The 25,100-nt window shown below is 39.5% G+C and overlaps 2 protein-coding genes across 2 annotated transcripts; one reads left to right on the top strand and one right to left on the bottom strand.

Annotated features, from left to right (window-relative positions):
* Positions 1–1,818: 1,818 nt before the first annotated feature.
* On the top strand, positions 1,819–12,266 carry shkbp1 (SH3KBP1 binding protein 1). The gene is made up of 17 exons (XM_051399634.1): positions 1,819–2,028; positions 2,911–2,964; positions 3,420–3,465; positions 3,570–3,702; positions 3,891–3,971; positions 4,317–4,487; positions 4,587–4,677; positions 5,241–5,431; positions 5,503–5,618; positions 5,720–5,807; positions 6,166–6,282; positions 6,605–6,775; positions 6,856–7,011; positions 7,691–7,787; positions 8,133–8,317; positions 8,430–8,532; positions 8,636–12,266. The coding sequence occupies exons 1-17, from the start codon at positions 1,973–1,975 to the stop codon at positions 9,393–9,395; spliced, it is 2,616 nt and encodes an 871-aa protein (XP_051255594.1). The 5' UTR covers positions 1,819–1,972; the 3' UTR covers positions 9,396–12,266.
* A 971-nt stretch (positions 12,267–13,237) lies between these two features.
* Positions 13,238–23,878, bottom strand: esrrd (estrogen-related receptor delta). The gene is made up of 9 exons (XM_051399659.1): positions 23,792–23,878; positions 21,027–21,235; positions 18,633–18,978; positions 17,945–18,098; positions 16,738–16,854; positions 16,487–16,594; positions 16,248–16,409; positions 15,449–15,721; positions 13,238–13,476 (listed from the first exon to the last, which is right to left on the bottom strand). Exons 2-9 carry the CDS (start codon positions 21,080–21,082, stop codon positions 13,238–13,240), a joined length of 1,455 nt encoding a protein of 484 aa, XP_051255619.1. The 5' UTR covers positions 21,083–21,235; positions 23,792–23,878.
* Positions 23,879–25,100: the final 1,222 nt, after the last annotated feature.

Raw genomic sequence — 25,100 nt, forward strand, 5'->3', positions numbered from 1 at the left:
TTTAGAAGTGTGCTTTTCTTTTCTTTTAGGAAATTAAAAAGCTGTTTTCTTAGTGTTTTGTGATATGAGAAACTTTAAGTTAATGTTATTAAAGTCATTGTTAGAACTGTTCTGATATCAGCACTCAGTACCTGGTGAATCCCGATCCATAATCAATGCAAACGATGGAAAAATGTGTCACACTGGGGCAGAATAAACAAATAATTAAAGTACACAAACATAATTGAATAGAAATTGGTAGGAAAACTACATAAAAGACACTGAAGTTACTAAATATATTTGCTTTTAAACATTCTAGCGAGGCTTATTTTAATAAATATGAAGCTTAAAAATGATTCTGTGAGTATTTATAAAAAGAAACTTTCTTAAAATATTTATTTAGCATCGCAAAATAATGAGTTATAAATAACTTTCTATATTTTGAGATATTAAGTCAATAAATATTTTAAAAAAATATTAAAATTATTTTGAGATAATAAGTCAATAAATATTAAAATGTCTCATTATTTTAAGATATTAAGTCAATAAATATTAAAATGTCTCATTATTTTGAGATATTAAGCCAATAAATATTAAAATGTCTCATTATTTTGAGATATTAAGTCAATAAATATTAAAATGTCTCATTATTTTAAGATATTAAGTCAATAAATATTAAAATGTCTCATTATTTTGAGATAATAAGTCAATAAATATTAAAATGTCTCATTATTTTGAGATATTAAGCCAATAAATATTAAAATGTCTCATTATTTTGAGATATTAGGTCAATAAATATTAAAATGTCTCATTATTTTAAGATATTAAGTCAATAAATATTAAAATGTCTCATTATTTTGAGATAATAAGTCAATAAATATTAAAATGTCTCATTATTTTGAGATAATAAGTCAATAAATATTAAAATGTCTCATTATTTTGAGATATTAAGCCAATAAATATTAAAATGTCTCATTATTTTGAGATATTAAGTCAATAAATATTAAAATGTCTCATTATTTTAAGATATTAAGTCAATAAATATTAAAATGTCTCATTATTTTGAGACAATAAGTCAATAAATATTAAAATGTCTCATTATTTTGAGATATTAAGTCAATAAATATTAAAATGTCTCATTATTTTGAGACAATAAGTCAATAAAGATTAAAATGTCTCATTATTTTGAGATATTAAGTCAATAAATATTAAAATGTCTCATTATTTTGAGACAATAAGTCAATAAATATTAAAATGTCTCATTATTTTAAGATATTAAGACAATAAAAATTAAAATGTCTCATTATTTAACAATAAGTCAATAAATATTAAAATGTCTCATTATTTTGAGACAATAAGTCAATAAATATTAAAATGTCTCATTATTTTAAGATATTAAGTCAATAAATATTAAAATGTCTCATTATTTTAAGATATTAAGTCAATAAATATTAAAATGTCTCATTATTTTAAGATATTAAGTCAATAAATATTAAAATGTCTCATTATTTTGAGATATTAAGTCAATAAATATTAAAATGTCTCATTATTTTAAGATATTAAGTCAATAAATATTAAAATGTCTCATTATTTTAAGATATTAAGTCAATAAATATTAAAATGTCTCATTATTTTAAGATATTAAGTCAATAAATATTAAAATGTCTCATTATTTTGAGATATTAAGTCAATAAATATTAAAATGTCTCATTATTTTGAGACAATAAGTGAATATTTTGAGTTTTTCTCGTTATAAAGAGTTACTGGCTCCATGTTCCGGTCGCAGACTCCGGTCCGGTCTTTGTCTCTGATCCGGTGATCCAGCGATCCTCCGCGGGTTTTACCTCCCGCCCTCCGCCTCACTGCTCGACAGGAAGTTGGCTTTTAGGCAACAACGGAAACTGATTTTATCCCCAGAAATGGATTAAAATATAAAAGTTCAGCGGTTGTTCCGAAGGTGCAGACTGTTAGCAGTGAGCTAACCGTTCAGAGGATGTCTACCACGGCGAGGAGCGGAGACATCATCCACCTGAACGTCGGAGGGAAGCGGTGAGGAGTGGCGGCTAACCCCGGCTAGCTACCGGAGGCTAATAAAGGGGCGTTTGTTATCATCTGTGTCCCACAAGGTTCATAGTTTAATGGGTTTAAATCATAGTTTAATGGGTTTAAATCATAGTTTAATGGGTTTAAATCATAGTTTAATGAGTTTAAATCATAGTTTAATGGGTTTAAATCATAGTTTAATGGGTTTAAATCATAGTTTAATGGGTTTAAATCATAGTTTAATGGGTTTAAATCATAGTTTAATGGGTTTAAATCACAAGGTTCATAGTTTAATGGGTTTAAATCATAGTTTAATGGGTTTAAATCATAGTTTAATGGGTTTAAATCATAGTTTAATCAGTTTATTTAATGGGTTAAATCATAGTTTAATGAGTGTAAATCACATTTAATGGTTTACATAGTTTAATGGGTTTAAATCATAGTTTAATGAGTTTAAATCATAGTTTAATGAGTTTAGTTTAATGGGTTTAAATCATAGTTTAATGGGTTTTAATCATAGTTTAATGAGTTTAAATCATAGTTTAATGAGTTTAAATCATAGTTTATTGGGTTTAAATCATAGTTTAATGAGTTTAAATCATAGTTTAATGGGTTTAAATCACAGGGTTCATAGTTTAATGAGTTTAGTTTAATGGGTTTAAATCCCAGAGTACGACGGAGGAGTTAATACTTTATTATCTCTGTAAATAATAAACTCCACTTTTACTCATTTTCTACCTAAATCTGACAATCGTGTGTTGATTTTCTTCAGTCCCACACTTTGTTATTGTTAACTAACGTTGACTAGTGTTGGTTAATATTCTGACTGTGGCTCATGTTCTTTTTATTTGTTGTTTATTGTTTATTTGTTTGTTTGTTTGTTTACAGGTTCAGCACCTCCCGACAGACGCTGACGTGGGTTCCTGACTCCTTCTTCTCCAGGTCAGTGAGGAAATAAACAGACATTTGTTAATTGATGTTACCTTGACTACAGTGAATTAAAAGCATATTGATCCTGATTATTAGTAACCAAGGAAACCAATAAGCAATGTGTGGAGTGTAAGTTTATTTACTTGTAGTTTTTATACTAACTTTAAACTTTGTGTTGGAGCGTTTTACTGCACTGTATATGTTTGTACTCACTTTATGGTACTTAAAGAGGTACAATCAGATTATCAATAACCCTGCTGATAATCAATAAAATGTTGAATATTGATCAATAATCTGTTTGAATAAAATCATAAACAAGGAAACACTAAACTCGAACGATGTTTAACTGGAGTTTGGTAAGAAAGGGACATCCTGTAGTAAACACCCTGTTGTTGTTGTTGTTGTTGTTGTTGTTGTTGTTGTTGTTGTTGTTTGTATCACTGACAGCTGATGGTTTGTGTTTTCAGTCTTTTGAGCGGTCGGATCTCGACTCTGAAGGATGAAACTGGAGCCGTAAGTTCACCTGTGTGTGTGTGTGTGTGTGTGTGTGTGTGTGTGTGTGTGTGTGTGTGTGTGTGTGTGTGCGCGCGCGGTAATAACCTCCTCTCTCGCCGTAGATCTTCATCGACAGGGACCCCTCCCTGTTCGCCACCATCCTCAACTTCCTGCGGACCAAAGAGCTGCACCCCCGCTCCATCAACGTGCACATGCTCATGCACGAGGCCGAGTTCTACGGCATCACGCCGCTCGGTGAGACGCACGCCGACGTGATGAAATAAAACCAGATTTATCCTCGTTATCAGTCTGTGAGATCAATTAAACCTCATTAATGTTCTAAAACCTCTTTAAAATATCAGAGTTTAAATGTTTCACCGTCAGTTCCTCAGTGGTTGCTGTTGTTTCCTGTCGCATTATCTAACAGAAGTGTTTGTTGACAGTGCGGAAGCTGCAGCTGTGTGACGAGCTCGACCGATCTTCCTGTGGGAACGTGCTGTTCAACGGCTACCTGCCTCCACCAGGTACACCGCCGCTCTCCTGACCAATCAGGAGCTGCTTTTACAGGATGTCCACTTAAAAAGTCTCAATAATCTGAACTTTCAGCCTATAAACTGTCAAATCTGAGTTTGACAGGTCTAAAACATGAGTTTAATGAAGTTAAGGTTCCTTTTGTTTCTCAGCCTCTTTTTAATGTTGGGATAAATTTGTGTTGATCAGGTTGTTATAACTACAGAACTGGAATTCTTCGTGCTCTACTGGATGTAAAATACGTCTTTAATTGGATTAATAGTCTTAAATTAAACCTTCACAAACTATAAATCCACTAATCCTTTAAATGACCTCACTTCCTGTCTGTGTCGTCCCAGTGTATCCGGCGAAGCGCCGCAACCGTCACAGCGTGGCGGGGTCGCAGTTCATGGCGGGCCGAGCCCTGCCCGCGGAGAGAGCGCCGGTCAGACGCAGCAACACCATGCCCCCAAACCTGGGGAATTCTGGGATACTCGGCAGAGCCATCGCCGAGGAGAGGACGCCTGGAGGTAAAACACTCAGTCTGTGGACGGTAGAACATCAGGACCAATACAGGGGATTATAGTGTGTGTGTGTGTGTGTGTGTGTGTGTGTGTGTGTGTGTGCAGGTCAGGTGTCGGACCCCGGCATGGTTCGGATCATCTGTGGTCATCACAACTGGATCGCTGTGGCCTACGCACAGTTTGTCGTCTGCTACAGGTAAACACATCAGGACCTTACACAGAGACTGTGTTAATATATAAATATACACTATATGGACAAAAGAACCATAATACCAACAGGGACTGTAATGACATTATATTTAAGTACATACTTTAATAAGGAGTTGATCCTCCCTTTTGGAGCTCGGAGTGTGTCTGTGGGAGTTTGGGTCCGTTCGTTCTGTAGAACATTTATGAGGCTCACACTCTCACAAAGGTGCTGGATGGGGTGGAGGTTAGGTCTCCGTGCGGGAGTTCCTTCCCCAAACTGTTGCCACAAAGTTGGAAGGAACATTGTCCAAAGTGTGTTGGTATGCTGAAGCATTAACAGAGCTTCACTGGGCTGTAAGGGCCCAAACTCTTATTGTAAAGGTGGTATCCTTGGAAACAAATCACTAATCACTACTTTATACACCTGTGGGTCTGATTGAAACACCTGAATTCAAAAATTAACAGGTGTGGTCAAATACTTTTGTCCATATATAAGTCTTAATTAGTCTCTCTCTCTCTGCCTCTCTCTCTCTCTCTCTGTCTCTCTCTCTCTGCCTGTCTCTCTCTCAGGGTGAAGGAGTCCACTGGGTGGCAGCAGGTCTTCACCTCTCCCCGTCTGGACTGGGTGATCGACAGAGTCGCTCTCAACGCCAAGGTGATGGCGGGCTCGCTGGGAGACAACGACAAGATGGTGGCCGTTGCCTCGGTGACGGAGATCATCCTTTGGGCCATCTGCCCCGACGGCAACGGGAACGAGATCGGTGAGTGTTCCCTTGGTGACGATCGGCTCTGGGCCGCGGACTGTTTGTCTGTAACACGTTTCCTCTCGCAGGCGTCTTCAGTCTCAACGTGCCGGTGGAGGCGCTCTTCTTCGTTGGTAACCAGCTGATCGCCACCAGCCACACCGGGAAGGTCGGGGTTTGGAACGCCGTCACCAAACACTGGCAGGTGGGTGGAGACTGTAAATGTGTGTGTGTGTGTGTGTGCGGCAGACTCCTCCCCCTCTGCTACCGATGTAATACTCGAGGTTCTCTGTGTTCTCGGGTCAGAACCAGGACGTGGTTCCCATCAGCAGCTACGACACCGCCGGCTCCTTCCTCATCCTGGGCTGCAACAACGGATCCATCTACTATATAGGTGAGTCTCTCACACACACACATCAGGAACAACTCTTAAAGTGTTTGTTTTCTGAATGGAGTTTGGTTGATCGTGGCTACGCTACCTTAGCTCATAGTAAAGTGAAACTGATAAACCTCAAAATGATTACAAATTAAATTGATTCCAGTCAATCAATGACTTCAAGCATTGGTATTCTGTCAATAGACTGATTGATTAATGTCCTCGTATAAACTGTTGGGTAGTTTATTCATAACAATATATTATTAACTCTTCTTATGTTCGTGTTTGTAATGCCGTCAGATAAATTCAGTGCAATAAAAGTTAATGTCCCTGTTGTTTGTTTGGTTGTTTGTTTGTTTGTTTGTTTGTTTGTCAGATGTGCAGAAGTTTCCTCTGAGGATGAAGGATAACGACCTGCTGGTGACGGAGCTCTACAGAGACCCGACTGAAGACGCCATCACTGCCCTCAGCGTCTACCTCACTCCCAAAACCAGTAGGGATCCACTGGAGTGGGATTATTAACACAATATATTTTATAGTTGTTGTTGTTGTTGTTGGTTGGGACGGCGCTTAAATATACAGAAAGGTAGAAACAGTTTGTCTTTGTCCACCAGACACTTCATTTACACTCTAAAATGTCCGTCTCTCTTCGTATGTCAATTTAGGATCTTCTATTTTAAATGTTTGTTTAAAATGTTTCTGTGATAGAAAAAGACCCGTTAATCCTGTACGAGATAAATCCTGTAGAACTCAGTGTGACCACGCGATGCACTCAGTGTTTACCTGAGACTGAAAGGTGTCGGTCATGTGATCAGGTGACAGCGGGAACTGGATCGAGATCGCGTACGGGACCAGCTCCGGGACGGTCCGAGTCATCGTCCAGCACCCGGAGACGGTGGGCTCGGGGCCGCAGCTCTTCCAGACCTTCTCGGTCCACCGCAGCCCCGTCACCAAGATCATGCTGTCGGAGAAACACCTGATCTCAGGTAGGAGTCCGAGAGGTCGCGTCACGCCACGCGTTCCCCTCCGCGTCAGTCCGCTCACGTTCTGTCCGTCTGTCCGTCAGTCTGCGCCGACAACAACCATGTCCGGACGTGGACCGTGACCCGGTTCAGAGGGATGATCTCCACGCAGCCGGGATCCACGCCGCTCACCTCCTTCAAGATCCTCAGCCTGGACGACGTCGACGGACACGGAGGCTGCAGCGCCGGCACGGAGATCGGTAACACACACACACACACACACACACACACACACAAAAAAACACACACACACACACAGGGGTTAAAGGTCAACACCTTGTCTCAGGTATCGTCCTCAGTTGTGCTAAAAGTTCCAGATAAGAGTTTGTTCTTTAAGACTGCAGATTGATGGAGAGTTAAAATATCATTTTTACAGCGTTTTAAGTCTTTAAAGTTTGGAAAATGCTTATTTTTATGTTTTTAAGGGTTATAAATATACTTAAATTCAAATATAATCCTTAAAAAGTGCTCAGTTTTCATCATAAAATATGACATTTCATTATAAAATCATTATAGTCGATAAATCCTCCTTTGATCAACACACACGATAAAAATTTACGTTAACAAGGAACTTTATTTTTCACAATTTATAGTAAAAACTATAAAAACTGTTTGGTTAAAGTACCTTAAAAGTACTTAATGTGAATTTAAAGGAATATCTTTGATTGATTTTTCTCTGTATTGATTATAGTCGGTTTATTAGTCACAAATACTTCAGTCCATTAATCAGTTCAGACTTCAACCACCGGAGGGAGCCAGTGAGACAGAAATAATCTGCTCCTCTGGGACTGTGTGTGTGTGTGTCAGAGTGAGGGTGGGAGGTCAGAGAGGGGTCAAAGGTCACAGGGTCAGATGGTAACCGTGAGGTTCTGGTTCCAGGTCCGTACGGAGAGAGAGACGACCAGCAGGTGTTCATCCAGAGAGTCGTACCGGACACCGACAAACTCTACGTGAGGCTGTCGTCCAACGGGAAGAGGTGAGGGAGCCGTTAAAGGGACGATGTGTTCAGTGTCTCCGTCTCACCGAGGATTCAACAGCGTTTCATCACATTTAAATCCCTTTACAGAATCTCAGTAGATAAGTAAAATAACTAACAGCAGTCTCGTCATCTTTTGTTTGATAAGAAACTTACTGAAAATGAGCTGAACAGCTGAGGTGACACAAATAATGTTAGCCGAGTTTACGAGACGGATAAACTAATTAAGAATTTGCCGTAGACAGAGTTTCACAAAGTTTAGAAAGTTTCTCCTCAATCAGCAACTCTTAAAATGTGTGATTTTTAAAGGGAGTCTGGTGACAAACATCTGTGTGTGTGTGTCAGGGTGTGCGAGGTGCGTTCGGTGGACGGTACCTCCATCACGGCCTTCATGGTCCACGAGTGCGAGGGCTCGAGTCGCATCGGCTCTCGGCCCCGTCGCTACCTGTTCAGCGGCCATAGCAACGGCAGCATCCAGATGTGGGACCTGACGACCGCCATGGACATCGCCGGCAAGGTCGACATCAGAGGTCAGACTCTTCAAAACACACACAACTTTATTGTTCACTGACGTCAGCGCAGAGGTGACCGGCTCTGTGATTGGTCAGAGAGTGACGTGAGCTCTCATTGGTTGTTTCTCAGCACTGGGCGGGCCGACGGAGGAGGAGCTGCTGGAGCTGTTGGACCAGTGTGACCTGGCGCTGACCCGAACACCTGACAGCACGCCACGAGCCTCGACCTGCAGGTACACACACGTTATATACGAGTCTCCGTCAGTTCTCCGCAGCTGCTGTTGTTGTTGTTGTTGTTGTTGTTGTTGTTAATCCTGTGACTTCCTGTCCGTCCAGTCTCCACTCTCAGCTCAGTGACGCCTTCAGGACCGAGCGCCTCCACTCTGCGGGAGGAGGGCGAGGACCAGCCGGAGCTTCCGGTTCGTCCGCCTCGCTGTGCGGCAGCCTCCCCCGGCAGGCTCCGCCCCCCGTGCCCCTCACCAAACCTATCAGAGACTCTGGCCTCTCAGCCGGGCCGCAGTCCCTCGCCATCCCCGCCTACGGCCACAACTCCAGCTCCAACCAGACCGCCAGCCCCCGGCCCGCCAGACACCTGGAGCGAGAGTGGGGGTCGGTCCGCAGGGGGAGCTTCGTGGAGCGCTGCCAGGAGCTCGCTAAGGGTTCGGAGGCAGCAGCGGGCTCAGGGTTCGGGGTCCCGGCGGGGTCGGAGGGCGTCAGGCGGAGCTTGGCGGTGTGCAGCGAGCTAGAGGCCAGATTCGGTCTCAGGACCCCGACCACCTTCTCTGTGTCGCCCGGTGCACGCCATTCCCCGGGAACACCTTCATCGCTGTCCTCATCGCCATTATCCTCGTCACACCGCAGGGCCACGCCCACCTCTCCGACAAGCCCCGCCCCTTCTCCGGCCCCAGCCGTGAGCCCGACACGATCTCAGGCGCCCGTCTCGCCTCGCCGCAGTGCCACAGCGTCTCCTGCTGATGACTCAGCTTCCCCCGAGAGCCCAGCGAGTCCTGACAGTGCCGCCGCCGCCGCCGCCGCCGCCGCCGCCGCCGGCCCGTCCACCAGCCCCAAACCACACATGAACGAAACCAGCTTCTGATTGGCTGCTCAGACATTCAGAAGGAAGCCAATCAGCAGTCGGTAGAGTTCTGTCGCCATAGTTACCGCGTGCTGGCTGCTTCCTGGCGGCGGCGGACTAACCTCAAACAGCTGCTTTATTAAATCTGCACTGATCAATATTTCTGCATTATCAATGAATCCAATGACTCACTCGTAGCTCGACCATCCGCTAAGCCCCGCCCCCCTTAGTTACCGTTGCTACCCGTCAGTCTCTCTGTTTACAACGAAACAACGGGTCCAAGATCTCAGATCTGTTTGTCGCCACGGAAACTGTCACGGTAACTGAGGTGGGCGGAGTTTAGCAAAATACTTTTAGCCTCTTTGTAGCTAAAACAGCGACGCTCCGACATCGGTATCGTACCACCGTGCTACGCTAATGTTGTAAAGACTACCACATTGTGAAGATGGTAAGTTAGTTAATTAACTAACTAAAGATTTATGTAAGCTCGTTAGTTAGTTAGTTAGTAACTCACTAGTTATAATAAAAGTAACATATTATAGTCACGGCTTAGGTTAGCTGACTAGCTACGATAAAGTCGACGTACTATTTATATTATCTAAAGTTCAAACACTAAACATATAAAATATATAAAGTCTCTTTTAATCGTCTTCTTAATGTGGTTTTCTTTTCAACATAGATTAGCTTAGCATATAGCATATCTAAGTGAAGGAAAGGGGGCGGGGCTTAGATCCAGATGTTCAGTTTATAACCGACAGAGAAGAAACGTTCGAGTTCCTGTTAGCAGGTGAATCTTTTCTACCTGAAGCAGTTTGTATGGAAACTTTATTTTTATAATTTGTATGTTTGAATTCTGGCTGTAAGTTCACACTGTGATGAACGAGCCGAGCCTGAACGTCTCACCGCCGCAGCCAATCAGGTGTCAGCTTTTGTTCTTTCCATCAACGCTTTCAAATTAAAGTAAAAAAAAAAACAACCTGAACCTTCAGGAACAGTTTAATTTACTAATAATTACCTGGAAAGAAGTTTGTTTTATGGAACTAATTACAGAGTAAATATAAGTTTTATTATTGAAAACTTTAACTTTATATATTTGTGTAATTGTCTGACTTTAAGATCTATGCAATTAATAGATACGTATTTTAATATTTCCATTTTCTGCTTCTAGACAGAAACATTTTACTACGTTTATCTGACTGGTTGTAATTATACAATTTACCCAGCAGTTAAAGGTGATCAACACATTAATGCATCAATAATTATAATCCAATAATATTTACATTCATCTGCATAATGGCTATTTTTAGTACTTTAAGTATATTTTCTTATACTTTTGTACTTTTAAGTAAAATCTTTTTAGTATTTATACAGTTTTATTGTAACATTTAAGTAAAATATCTTATTTATCTGGTTCAGGTGGCATTAATTTAATTTATAATACTATAGATTATTCTTACATTTAGCAGGAAAGTGCTGAAATAAATGTGATATTATTATAATAATAATAATAATAATAATTAATAATAATAAAAAATATATAAATACTTTCTACCTTTTTAATATGCTGAAACGATTATTAATCAGATACTCGTTCTTTCCAGGAAACTTCTGAGGTAATTATTGGGAAATTAATAAGAAATTACGGATCAATAAAATGAAGCGTTGATGTTACAGGAAGCTTTTACAGCAACTTCCTGCTTTATTTTGATGTACTTCCTGTCGTCCCCCTGAACTTCCTGTGAGTTCACTGTGGGTTTTATTTATGTGACGTCGACCACTGGAGCCTCCTGCTGTTGTCTCGTTGCTGTGAGGAAATAATTCACGTTTTCTTTGTATTTCAAAACCTTCAGTTTGTGTTTTTAATGTCTGTGAACGTTCGGAGCCGCAAATCAGCATTTCTTATTCTACTGAAATAAAAACAGACAGAAACTAAAGAGTTATTTTTATTTCAGGGCCGCAGCTAATAGTAGTTTCATTATTGATTAATCCGACTGTTATTTACTTTATAAAAGTACAAAAAACACAAAGAAATTAATTTTACTTTGATATAAAACAGAGAAGCTGAAAAAAAATATTATTTTAGTATTTTAATATCAAAACAGTGTTTGATATTAAATTATTAAATAAAAAAGACTTAATGGATTAAATAATTATAAATTGTGTGAAAAATTAAACCAAGAAAAAAAACTATGAAATGTTTTAATTTGTTTAGTGGAAATGTATTTAAATAACACTTTATTATTTATATCCTATAAAACTGCTGATTGGACCTTTTTCACCAGAATTGATTAACGATTAATGAATTATCAACTTGAATGAATTGTTATTTATTTATTTAAATATCAAAAAACAGTTGATTGTTTGATGCTTTTCTCTGATTTATATAATTTTAAACAGAATATATTTATTTGTTTTGGGACATTTAATAAAATAAACCATTGATTAATTAATTTGGTAAAGAAATATTTAGTTGCAGCTCTAAAAGCATCTTTAGTTTCACTATTTTAAAACATTTTATAGATTCGATTGATAAATAAAAAACTATCTTGAGAACAATTAATAATGTAATTGTTAATTTTTATTACATTTCAGAATTTTTCTCTTGTAATTAAAATATAACGTTTCTCTCATTGAATGTCCATGTTTCCTATGACCTGTGAATGCAGCATTGCGGCTCTGAACTTTTCCTGTTTGTTTGTTTTTACAAATGTTTTAACTTTATTGTTAAATCCAGTTTTATGTAAACAGCTCGTAGTGAATGTAGAAACTGTTGTTATGGCTGAACTCAGGTCGGCACTGAGGAGGTTTTTTTTAATATTTCTTTCACATTGTTTGTGTAACAGATTTTTTAACAATCTTTGTATGAAAAAATAAAATAATTGACTCATTGAATTATGTTTTTATTCCAAAAGCATTTTAATTAAGTCGGCACATTAAAACTAATCAGCAGCCAATAAATAATCAGCTCTGTTAGAAATCGTCTCAACAACAAAATAAAAAAAAAACATCGGTCCGAGTCCGTCACAGTCGTCCATGGTCCTCCTGTGTGGCTGTTGCTACGGTAACCAGCTCATTGTCAAGGTAAACACACAAAAATATCTTTGTTTACAAAAATAGATCACAAATATACACTTAATGAATCTTTCCAGGTTCAGATGAAGATTTTTTTTTTACATCATTTAAAATCAGATTTAACTGACTGTTCTCTAAACCCCGCCCCCAAACAGCGATTGTCCAACGGCAGTCCAGTGAAGCTTTAGAGTTCGTTTTGTTTTTTTTTTATAAGCGCCTCCAAAAAAAAAAGACAAGTGAAGTTTCACGGCTGTTGGTAAAAAAAAATGGGCTGCTAACTAGCCTACCAGCAACAGTAATACCAAAGTAGGCATTTATCGGCTTAATCATATGTGGATTTAAGGGTCTCCAGGTTTCAGGAACCCAGAGTTAGTTTCTTTGAGATGATGGCTCTGTCTCATAAACCAAATTTTGAAGGGTTGGGAAGATGCACCGGTTGCTTTCCACAGGCTAGATACCCATTAAAGTATACATCCAACATTAGCTTTGTACCAAGGTTATGTTAGCTGACCAACTAGCTTTAAAATAAACTATTTTCTAAAATACATCTAGCTAGTTTATTTGCTGAAACAGCTCGATGTTATGTTTGTAACATCTGTTTGCTAAACGGCTAATAAATATGTAGCTGGCTGGCCACAAGGCGCCACCGACCCCTGTTGTAAGCGGTTCTTGCTTCTAGACCCGCACTAGAACCAGTTCTTTGGTTGTCGAAGCAAACTGGTTTGAGATGATCTCGGAACCAGAGTCTGTCCTCTCCTGATGATGGACGTGGTCTCAGAGTGAGGAAGAGTTCAGGCCTTGGCGTCGAGCATCTCCAGTAGCAGTTTGTGGAGGGGGACGCAGCGATGGCGGTGCAGCCGCAGGAAGGCCTGCACGGCGCGGTCGGCGGTCTGTCGCAGCAGCGGGAGGCTCATCAGCAGCCGGCCCGCCCGGTGCTGCTCCCTGCGGGACGACTCGTACTCCTGCAGGGCTTCGTGGAGCCCGTCCTGGAACCTCTGCACCGAGTCCGGACAGTCCACCGGGTCAGCATCTGACGGACAGACAGACAGACGACGTTAGGACGCTCAAATCTGAGAATTTTTCTTTTTTTGGTCAAATATGGAACAAATTTGATAAACAACTAATTATTAACTGTGTTTTATATTATTATGTTTTTAAGGTGATCTGTAATATTTCTATATTATTCAGAGATTATGCAGCTGGTTCAGTGAGCTGTTACCACTGTTTATATCGGATTTATAGATTATAGAGAAGAAGATTCCTATCAGTTATTTCTGTATTTCCTGCTGGTAAATCAACAATGTTTTTATAAATACTTGATCATTTCTATCATTTCCGTATATTTCTACGTAAAATCAACAGGATACACTCGGGTATGTTTGTCTGCCACCTTTTGACAAAAGTAATAAGACCATTTATATTTCAGTAATTGTTATTTAATTTGAAAACATAATTAGCGTACAGCTCAGTCAGCACTGGTACTGAACACACTAACTGTTGTTTAGACTGAACTACAGCAGTCTGAGAGACAAAGAGACGTTCAAGTGGAGGATAAAAACAAAGGTCAAGGTCAGCCTGTGGGTGTTTGTACCATTATTATTTACATCACGTCTCCCTTCACTCTTCTCTGTCCAGTATAAACAGCCTCTGCACTCACTTACTCCCCCTGTGGACGCATCACAGTGCCGCTGTTCTTATCCCCAACAGACTGTCTAACAACGTCCAAAGAAAACCTGGTGAAGTAAATACTGATGAGTTGTACGCAGATTCATCTGTACGTGGACGATACTGTTTTGTACTTCTCTTATTAATCTTAAACTAATAAAATGAAATTCATACTGTAATCTGTGTATGTCTGCTGTCAATGGTCCAAGTATTGAAAAGGTTACATACAGAATATCTAAGCTTTTTACTGGATGATGAATTTACATTAAGGTAAAACTTAAATTTAAGACTTTTTAAGATCATTATTAATGCAATTTAAGACCTATTTTACATCCATACTGGCAAAAAGAATACGAAGGATATGAAGGAAAATCAGTGTCTGTTGGTTGGGAGCTGTTACAGGATGATCAATACAAATGTCTCCCAGAAACACATTTAAAAGACTAAAAGTAACTTTAACTTCATTAGATAAATGTTAAGAGACGTGAGACTTTTTGATTTGGTCCCTAAAAGACGAGTCCCCACAAAGAGACTGTAAACACATTAATGTCCCCACAATGTGAGTAAAATGTGTGCACACACAGACAGACGAGCATCATCTTCTATTGTGTGAAGTATTGATTCAGACAGACACGTCATCGCTGTGTGTGTCCTCCAGCAGACAGCCAACAGTTTATAGATCCAGAACCGAGTCTATCAATACAGTTTATTGATCCGAGGCTCAGACAGTGGGAGACTGACCAGACTTCAGCTGGGAGCACCAACCAGCGTCCCATCATGCACTGCTTCAGCAATCACACACTGACAGTCAGATGTTATTGATCAGCCGCTAACACACTGCTGTTAGCATCGTGTGCTGTCTCTTCTTCCTCACTACAAACTCTCACTAAAGCACCAAATGAGGATTCATCCGCTGATGAAAATAGTCCCAAACAAGTCCCCAGGATTTACGTCTTCAGTAGGAACCAATGGGCCACAGACAGGAAGTCAGACAGTAGTAACATGACGTTGGTCGACGACCCAGCACTCGCATTTCCAAACAAAAAGAAGTTTGTGGAATCAATACTGCGATGCTTCAGCTCCCAGCCTCTGATCAATATCAATAACGACTCCTCTGGGATCAATAAGTTCAGACTCCCCCTCCAACACCCCTGAACACTCTCCCACTTTTAATTGTAAATCAATATCAGTATTCAAGCTGCAAGGGGCAGATCTACACTACAGGGGGGCACAGAGGGGTAACTGCCACCCCCCACTACAGGGTTTACCCTGAATGTAAAGTACTGAATTATTCTCAGCTTCATGTAGTAAAAGTATCAGCAAGTACAAGTTTGTACCTGAGTTCGCGAGCGCCATGGCCTTCAGTGTCACCACCTCCTCTGGGCTCAGGTTCATCGCCTGGTATTTTGCCGTCAGGTGACGGAGCGCCTCGTACAGGTCGGCCAATCCCGTGGCTCGACACTGAGCCTCGTCCAGCCGCAGGTTCCCGGCGAACACAAGCTCGTCTCCCGGTGCGCCCTGCGACCTCCAGGCCACGCCCACGAGCAGCGCTTCCATCCAGCCGCTTTGCAGCAGCGACATCTGGTCGACCAATGAGAGGCCGGAGAAGCCTGTGGGGGGGCGGGGCAGAGCAGGTGTTAACAAGGAGGATGAGGTAACCCAAAATAAACTCTAACTCATTATAATCATGTCATAATTACTGACCTCTGCCCTGTATCTACAGCACTGACCTATATAACAATAGCATGTATTCTGCTGATTTTAGCCCACAATAAATGGTGTAATGATACAAAGCTAACAATTGCTTTCTGACAGCAATGCAAGGCAGAGGCAAAGTAAGATATAAAGTTCTGATTACTGGGAACTAAAATACAATTTAAATGTATCAGCCAATTCTCATTTAATTTTCTATTTTAATAGTAATTCTGGTTAAGTTATTGTTGAGTTGAACATTGAGCTGAGGATGTTTAGCATCACCACCATTTTCCAACATAGTATTTACTAATACAGCAGCTTGGCTCACATCATCAAACATTGTCTTTTGTTATTGTTCTGATGTTATAGACGCCCTAGAGGCAGAAACTATAGAGATTATAGCTTTAATAAGACTGAGAACAACCCGACCAGCGTCTGTACCTGGAATCTGTTTGGCCCAGCCGATCAGAACCAGAAGCTCCCGGTTCAGGAGGTCACAGAGGGTCAGCAGGGTCCGCAGGCTGCCGTCATTGGTCGAATCGTCCTGATTGGCAGCAAGAGGCGTGGGCTCAGTCAGCAGCAGGTGGGAGATCACCTTGTTTCCTAAAAGACAGACAGTGATTAGATCAAATAATAAAGTTTGGATGAAGTGAAGATGTTGAGTAGAGGTGTGAACTCACTGCTGCTGACAGGATGAGCGTACGGGGTTTTACTGTATAAACTCAGCCCGGTCTCCACCCGCCTCTTGTACTTCTGCCGTCCCCCTCGCACTCGGTCCACACGGACTCCTGCAACACAGAGACCAGGGTTTCTTGTCAGCTACTTCTGCTTCCTCCCCTCCTCCTCTAAAACCCCGTAGAGGTCTGAGGAGAGAGGAGGCCTCCAAAGGAGCAAAGACTCATGGGAAGTTCGTCAGATTGAGGTGACATACCTTCCCTCATCATCCCAGCCTGGAGACATTTCTGGAAGCGGCAGGCCTGACAGGCTTTCCTCCTCCGCTTGGTGATCTCACACTCGTTCATCACCGGGCAGCTGTACTCGATGTTGCCTAGGTAACCACAAACAGGAAGTACGTACAGGATGGTCAGTGACATCACTTCCTCACGCTGAAGGCCTCTCAATAAAAGTTATCAGATATTTATTTATATTAAAAGATATTTAGTTGGACTAGAAGGTAGTAATGGAAAAGTACCTCGAAATTGTACTTGAGTATTTTATTGCATTGTACTTTTCAACACTTGATTTCATGATTTATAATTTTATAATTAAATTAAATCCACTATCCATTACATGAACAATGAAAACGTGTCTTCTCAGTTTGACTCTACTTGTTTCCGTCTGTCTGTCTTCATCTTGTTTTTTCTCACAGAAATCTATAGAAGCCCCCCCCCCCATTATTACTGGGGCTTAAAGTTTATTGATGAGACTAAATGAGCCTGATGAAACTCACACTGTTGAACATGAACACAGTTGGTGAAGTGAATCCAGAGAGAGAGTGGCGAAAACATATCAGCATGAAACAGTTGATTAATCACATTAAGACAATAATTTTTTTATTACTTTTATTAGTAAGTAAGTTTTCTGAAATGTTCTGTTTAAATATGCAAATGGAGCAAAGTGAAGTGAAAGAAACATCTAAATGTGTATTTTGGGTGTTTTCTTTCCCAGAGTTTTAAAGAAGACAAATCGAATTGAACAGTAAATGAACTAATAAATCAAATAAATAAATAAAACGTGTTCTTGCCTGTAGTGTCGATCAATCAATCAATCAAACCACATAACGAGAGTTGACTTTAAGACTGTGGGAACAATATCCAATCTATCTTTCACTACTTCAATTTTTAAATATGTTTTAGACAGTCTGATATGTCGAGTATAAGGTAGCGGAAAATATTACTTAAGTGCAGTACTTGAATGAACTTTAACCCGTTTGGCCTCTCTGCTTCCATACTTCTTATTTAAATACTTACATGTGATGACTGAACTGATCAGACATCACCGATCGATCCCTCGATGGATCGTCTGAACCCAGCAGCTCATAGCTTCACACGCTAATCAATGCAGTGAGTGCTGCTGTATTGATCAGCTCTGCTTATAATAATTTACTTATTGATTAATGCACATGCAGTCGTTCTCACCTTGTATGGTCCTCTTGAAGAACGCCTTGCAGGCCTCGCAGGACGCCACCCCGTAGTGATACCCGGAGGCGAAGTCCCCGCACACCAAGCAGAGCCTCTTCGGCCCCACAGCACCCATCGGTGTCAGGTAGTCGCCCCTCAGGATGGAGTCCACCTGCAGACGGGAAACAGTGCGTTACAATTATCTACAAGGTAAAATTACTGGTTTTGTTAATGGAGTCTGGTCAACAGTTGTTTGGTGCCCTAGTGCGACTTCTAGTGGCGGTGACTTTTAATAAGTAAAGCTTTTAAAACTATTCACAAATATAAAGTTTCATTTTTAAAATGTTACTCAAACAGGAGGAAATAGTGCATTTGTTGGGGACTAGTTTCAGCGGCGGATGAATCCACATTTAGTGCTCTGGTTAGTGTTTGTGGCAGCAGGATGGCGTATAAATAAAGTGGGGCTGCACTGAAAGGTTATTTTAGTTATTGATGAGTCTTCTGATTACTTTCATTATTAATCTTCTATAAAATGCAAAAAATGCTCATCGCAATTTCCCAAAGTGTCTTTGAATTGCTTCGTTTGTCCCATTTTTGCTTGAAAAGTGTGTGAAACAATCAATCAACTTTCTTTTGATTGCCTAATTGATCAATTGTTGCAGCTCTACACAATAAAATAAAATAAAATGTTATAAACGTTTTTCACCTGCGCTGAAAACGAACCCGTCTGCGACACTGAAAAACGCACCGAAGCCTCCGACACCACAGCGCCGCCTCCGACACTTCCTCCGCTGGAACTAGATCCCGTTGGGGAGTCGGGCTCCGGCGCTCCACAGTGGAGGCTGTAAGAGGGGGAGGAGGAGGAAGAGGAGGAGGAGGAGGAAGAGGAGGCCGGGCTGGGGAGGAGGAAGGCTGGATGAGAGGGGCTGAGAGCCGCTGTGGTGTCCAGCGGGAAGGAGGGACTGATGGGGGAGGAGTGGAGGAAGGAGGCCGGAGACCGAACTCCATCGGCAGGGGAGGAGGAGGAGGATGAAGAGGAGGAGTCCAAGAGGCTGAAGAGGAAGAAAAGTGTGAGATTAAACAGCTGAAGATCAACGATCAGCAGCAGAGATAAACAATCTACAGATCAATGATTTTCACAATAAAAGACTTCCTTTAAACTAACCGTGGATCACGTCCCAAAAAAAATCCTGTAACCAATCACAGAGAATTCTGTTGCAGTTGTATCCAACTTTATCCAATTTTATCCAACTTTATACAACTTTATCCAATTTTATCCAACTTTATCCAACTTTATCCAATTCTATCCAACTTTATCCAGTTTTATCCGACTTTATCCAACTTTATCCAATTTTATCCAACTTTATCCAACTTTATCCAATTCTATCCAACTTTATCCAGATTTATCCAACTTTATTCAACTTTATCCAATTTTATCCAACTTTATCCAATTTTATCCAACTTTATCCAGTTTTATCCAATTTTATTCAACTTTATCCAATTTTATCCAACTTTATCCAGATTTATCCAACTTTATCCAACTTTATCCAATTTTATCCAACTTTATCCAACTTTATCCAGTTTTATCCAACTTTATCCAACTTTATCCAGTTTTATCCAACTTTATCCAACTTTATCCAATTCTATCCAACTTTATCCAGTTTTATCAAACTTTATCTAATTCTATCCAACTTTATCCAATTCTATCCAACTTTATCCAACTTTATCAAATTCTATCCAACTTTATCCAACTTTATCAAATTCTATCCAGTTTTATCCAACTTTATCCAGTTTTATCCAACTTTATCCAATTCTATCCAACTTTATCCAGTTTTATCCAACTTTATCCAACTTTATCCAATTTTATCCAACTTTATCCAACTTTATCCAGTTTTATCCAACTTTATCCAATTCTATCCAACTTTATCCAGTTCTATCCAACTTTATCTAATTCTATCCAACTTTATCCAATTCTATCCAGCTTTATCCAATTTTATCCAACTTTATCCAACCTTCCAACTTTACTGAATCACCGCAACTGTTCTGTGAATTTGAGCAATAATTGTAGTTTCTGAAACATGGAGCGATACGTCACCAAACTACTGAGGTTATTAAAGCGAAACTAAAAACTAAGACTAGGTGTGAAACATTTCTGTTGACTGGAACAACAATAAAAACTAGACTTTAGAAAAAAACAATACACTAAAAAATAAAATGGAATGTCTGAAACAAGTAAACCCTGGAAAGTAAATAATATATATATAAAAACTAATGAAAAATACAAAGCTATAATAACCCAAGATAACTAACTATGAGTGATTATATTCTCAGTGGAACAAGTTGCCTTCAGTTTTTAATGAATTATACAAAAAAAGGACTATTTTTACTCTTTACTTCAGTTTAATTGCAAAGAAATGCCTGAAAATAAAAAATATAAAAGGAACCCGGTAACATATAACATGTGATGACGGTCTGATTTGGTTACTTTTCATTTTAATTTGGGTTAAATTACGTTTGTCGTCATGGTTACAAAGCAGCCAATCAATGCCACTTGCAGTCGAACACCTGGTTGCTAAAACTCATCTCAATGGCATTATTTAGTTGTTTCTGTCACACTTTCTCTTAATATAAATTAACTTATACATAGAGAAAATATCTGATCTGATATTTCTTCCAGTTCTGGTTGTCATACAGTAGAGAAAGTTACTAATATTATAGTTTTACTTTAATTAATACTTTAATACCAAAAGACGTTTGAAGTTAACGTTTTATCTTCACTTATTTTATCTTTAATGTTTTTATTTGTGTTTTGTTGTTTAATTAAAGTTCCAGTGAAGTTTAATGTTATATTTTAATGATTATTTTTCAGCTGTAAAATTGTTTTGTTATTTCATGAATAGATTTCCATTTGTTAAAACATTGTTTTTATGTTGTTTTGTTTTTTTCCTTTTTTGAATAAATGCAGTAATCTTATGTTATATTGAATATATGAAAATAATAATAAAAAAAATTAAAAAATTAAAAAAATATATAAAGCAAATGACAGCTGATATTAATTCAATAAAATCATTAAATATAAAAACAGAAATGTTTTCCTCACCGCTGCGGACTCAGGAAGTGATAGTCGTCTGTCAGACTGAAGTCCTTCAGCTCCATCCTGAACCTGATCCCAGATCAGCTCCAAATCTGACCCAAAAAAAACACCTGCTTCAACAGTCCTCCGCGGTGCGTTCACTGACTCAGTTCAGTCAGTAAAACAGAGTTTTCTGATGCTACTTTAAGGTCCAGTGAAACAGTGGGGAAAGTTTCCTGTAGAGAGGAGGGACAGACGGACAGTGTGAAGCTTGGAGGCGTCTGCAGCGTTATTTATCCATCAGGAGGGGAGAGAGGGGGCGGGGCCTGGAGGATCAGCCAATCAGAGCGGAGCATCTGCAGTCTGTACAGGGGATTCACTTCTATCATCTCTATTGATCGGAACAGTGACAGATGTAGGCCACGGCCACCTGAGGATCCTCTTTATGTATCAACAAACTGATCAGTGTGTGTTTATTTAGTCATATTAATGAGTTTAAGTTGATTTATTTATTATCTTAATACAGAGAAATAAATACAGTTTGTTTCCTTTAAGGCTGATATTGATTATTAATTACAGTAAATAAATACATTAATTAATTTGATTAATTATCATATTGATTCTATTAATTATCTCACACTGATGGACTCTTGTGTGTTTACTGTTCTGTTGTTGTTTGTTTTTTGTTTATCTGCCCAATAAACAAATAAAATTAAGAAAATATTTATCCCCAATGGTTTTATCCTATAAATTACTACTACTATTACTACTACTACTACTAATAATAATAATAATAATAATGTGTCACACGTTGACTGTTTACACTTTGTTTTGAGCTTTGATTAAATGTAGAAAATGAATTAAATGTATTAAATGAAGCTGTTTTCTTTCCGCCTGTTTCAGGTTGTTTTAATGTCTGTTTGCTTATTTTTGTTCAAAAACAATATTTATCATCTGAAATGAAAGTCATCACATTACGAGCAGTGGTGTGCGGTTACCTGGAGAAGAAAGTGTATAAATTAAAAAATAAATCTTAAACTCCCGTTGTTATAAACAGTGAAATATAAAAAACTATATTCCAGATTATTTCTGACTCATGAAACTATGTGATGACAGTTCGATGCTGAGTGTTTAATCTGCAGCACTAAACTGGTTACAAGCTCAAAACAATAACAACAACATACAATAACCAAATGTACCTGTTCTCGTAACCGTAATCTAAAATAAACACGTTTTATTCTGAGTGACGTCAGCATCAATCAGGTGCTGTTACCATGGTAACCGCGTTGTTTATGTTTTTTATTTGTTGATTTAAAAAAATGTTTTTCTTAAAAATCTGTTTAATTATTAATTATTTTGTTTTCTTTGCAGAATAAATGAGAAATATTTAATTATTAATTATCATATTCAGTTTCTGTTGATAAACTAATTTAATTTATCAACATATAGTGTGTGTGTGTGTGTGTGTGTGTGTGTGTGTGTGTGTGTGTTTGTGTCTTGTTGGTTCTCACATCCTGCTGCTTCAGCATCCTCACACACACACACACACACACACACACTCGTCCTAATCTCACCCTCAGACGTACGGGCCGTTCAGATCAGTCTCACCTACATCTGCTGTTTCATAAGAGCTCCATAACTAGGTCTGCCTGTCTGTCTGCCTGTCTGTCTGAACACTCAGTCTCACAGAGCAGTGACTCTCACTCAACTTTTCTCATTAATGGATCAGTTATTAAATATTTCCCCCCCGACCAGCGCAGACAGATAAAAGAGGTTCAATGTAAACCGGGTTTTACTGCCGCTGACGACATTAAAAACATTTACTTCAGAATGTGTTTGTGGTGTTTTTATTGAACTCACATTTACAATAATAATGATTTCATTAATCTCATTGATCCAGAACCGAGGTGATCACACTCTGATTTGAACTTTACTGAGAGATTTCCTCCGTATCAGCTCGAGATGCATCGATTCAAACATCTTTACATCCGTTTTAACAAACTATTTATTTCTATAGAATAGTTTTAGTATTATAATATAAAGATGTTTGAAGTTATCATAAAGTTAAAATTTTAATGTTTTAATTTTTATGTTTTGTTGTTTAAACTTATTTTCCAGTGAAGTTTACTGTTGTATTTAAATTTGAGGATTATTTTAACCAAATCCACATTAAGAGGATGATCTAACATTACAGTATTATGTTGAAATATTTGCTAATATTAAATAACAAATGACAGCTCATCTGTTTGTTTTTAAACTCATAAATCAGAACTGATCCTGGTGCTGCTGTTACAGCTGCAGAAATTCACCAAAGAACAGCAAAACATTATATTCTATATTCTATATTCTATATATTATATATTATATTCTCTCTGGTGTCACACAATAACAGACTAACTAACCGAAGGAGGCAGGGGTGGAGCAGAAACTCTGAGGTGTTCTGAGGTGAAATTATGTTTTTATGAATGGAGTCTGGTTGCTGTGATTGTAACGACTCGTTCAGTTGAAGAATGGCTCCGTCTTGTTAAGATGATGTGATGATTTTCCTCTCTGATACAGTTTAAACAAGCACAGCAGGGACCTTCCTCCACTTCCTCCCTTCTGCTTTCACTTCCTGCCTCCATCTGAACACACTGGACCTTTAAAGGTACTGACATCATCCTCCAGCAGACTTCGTGAAGAAACGTAGAAACGAGACGTTTGTCGCAGTGAAAGACTCCTCGAGTGGTGTGAGCTAACCTGAGCAAAAATATCCTGACAGTAAATCTGGTTCACACCGCTGACCCACTCACCTGGATCAGATCTGGGTCACTGCTGCTCTGAGTCACTGCTGCCGGACCTCTGCCTGTAAACCCTCTGTAGTCTCCACCCGCCTCACTGGAGCCGACTACCTGAGGATTCATGTTCTTTGAGATCCAGAATTCTGATGATGGCTGAAGCTTTAAGAGTTCGCTGAGCGTCACAACCAGTTACAGTTTCAATCGGAGACTGTTGGGATAACGTCCTACCAGGGCCGGCCTCCCTCTAAAGATCTCTCCACACATTTCTCTCGATGTTCAGTCTCTCCAGAGTTTCATCGTCTGTTCAGGAGTCTCAGTCACTCACCGCGTTGTTCTGCGGATCAGTGCAGCATCGGGGAATCGAACGCTCTCTCAGTAATCTGCACAACCACAAACATTGAGATGAGTCTTATAGACATAAGACTCAAAGTTCAAAGAAACTTGCATATATACAGGAAAGTTCTGGTGAATTGGACAAGTGATTCTTTAGTTCGGTAGTTCCCAAAACCTTTTCTATCATTTATCTAACTGACGACCCCTCACTAAATGACATATTTTATGGACCCCTCTCCGTGATGCCCCCCAGGTTGGGAACCACTGCTTCAGTTCTTGCCTTCATCCTGCAGCTGTTTGGCAGAAATATGGACGAAAATCTTCCAGACGGAGCTCAAACGTCACAACTGTGTTTTTATGTTTATTTATTTTATAATTTATAAAACTGAAAATATCATATTTCATGTTTCATATCCACCGAGATGTTAAACAGAACGCAGCAGGAAGTGAATCCTGCCTGTGACCATCAAACTCCTCCCTCAGTGTTAATGTGCAACAATGGAGCGAAGCCTGCGAGCTAGTTCAGGCAGTCAACTCGAGCGGCGCTGCTATACACACATGACATGCCTTATTCAATAATCGCTCCCCTCCATTCTGGCGCTCTATCTAAACTGCACAATTTCCCAGCTCTCCCTCTGCGCTGTCAATGCCGCTGTGGCCTCAGATCACATCGCTGCTACTGCTCTGTAAGCCCCCCCCAGCATCCACCTGCAGGCTCCGGCTGGGGTTAAGGTGTTTGCGCATCACTCCCCAATATCTCTATGTAAACATATCTGCTGAGTGATGAGGTCGGAGCCTAGACGCCAAAATCTAAATATGCTATACTGTTTTAATAAACACTTCAAACGTGTGTTGGCTGACTGAAATCTGGTTAATGTGCAATACTCTGGTTACAGTTCACCTCTGGGATCCACTGTAAGTCGGTCACACCTCGACTTTCTTCCAAATAACGCACATTTCATTCATAATATAATAAATACAGGCCGAT

This window comes from Dicentrarchus labrax, unplaced genomic scaffold (genome assembly GCF_905237075.1).
Source record: "Dicentrarchus labrax unplaced genomic scaffold, dlabrax2021, whole genome shotgun sequence".
NCBI classification, from domain to species: domain Eukaryota; kingdom Metazoa; phylum Chordata; class Actinopteri; family Moronidae; genus Dicentrarchus; species Dicentrarchus labrax.

Coding starts and splice junctions, on each gene's coding strand:
- shkbp1 (XM_051399634.1), top strand. CDS start 1,973: ATGTCTACCACGGCGAGGAGCGGAGACATCATCCACCTGAACGTCGGA. Junction 3,466..3,569: donor TGAAGGATGAAACTGGAGCC/GTAAGTTCACCT, acceptor CTCTCGCCGTAG/ATCTTCATCGACAGGGACCC. Junction 5,619..5,719: donor CCGTCACCAAACACTGGCAG/GTGGGTGGAGAC, acceptor TTCTCGGGTCAG/AACCAGGACGTGGTTCCCAT.
- esrrd (XM_051399659.1), bottom strand. CDS start 21,082: ATGGAGCTGAAGGACTTCAGTCTGACAGACGACTATCACTTCCTGAGT. Junction 18,099..18,632: donor CGGGTTCGTTTTCAGCGCAG/GTGAAAAACGTT, acceptor TCCCGTCTGCAG/GTGGACTCCATCCTGAGGGG. Junction 15,722..16,247: donor CTGGGCCAAACAGATTCCAG/GTACAGACGCTG, acceptor GCCCCCCCACAG/GCTTCTCCGGCCTCTCATTG.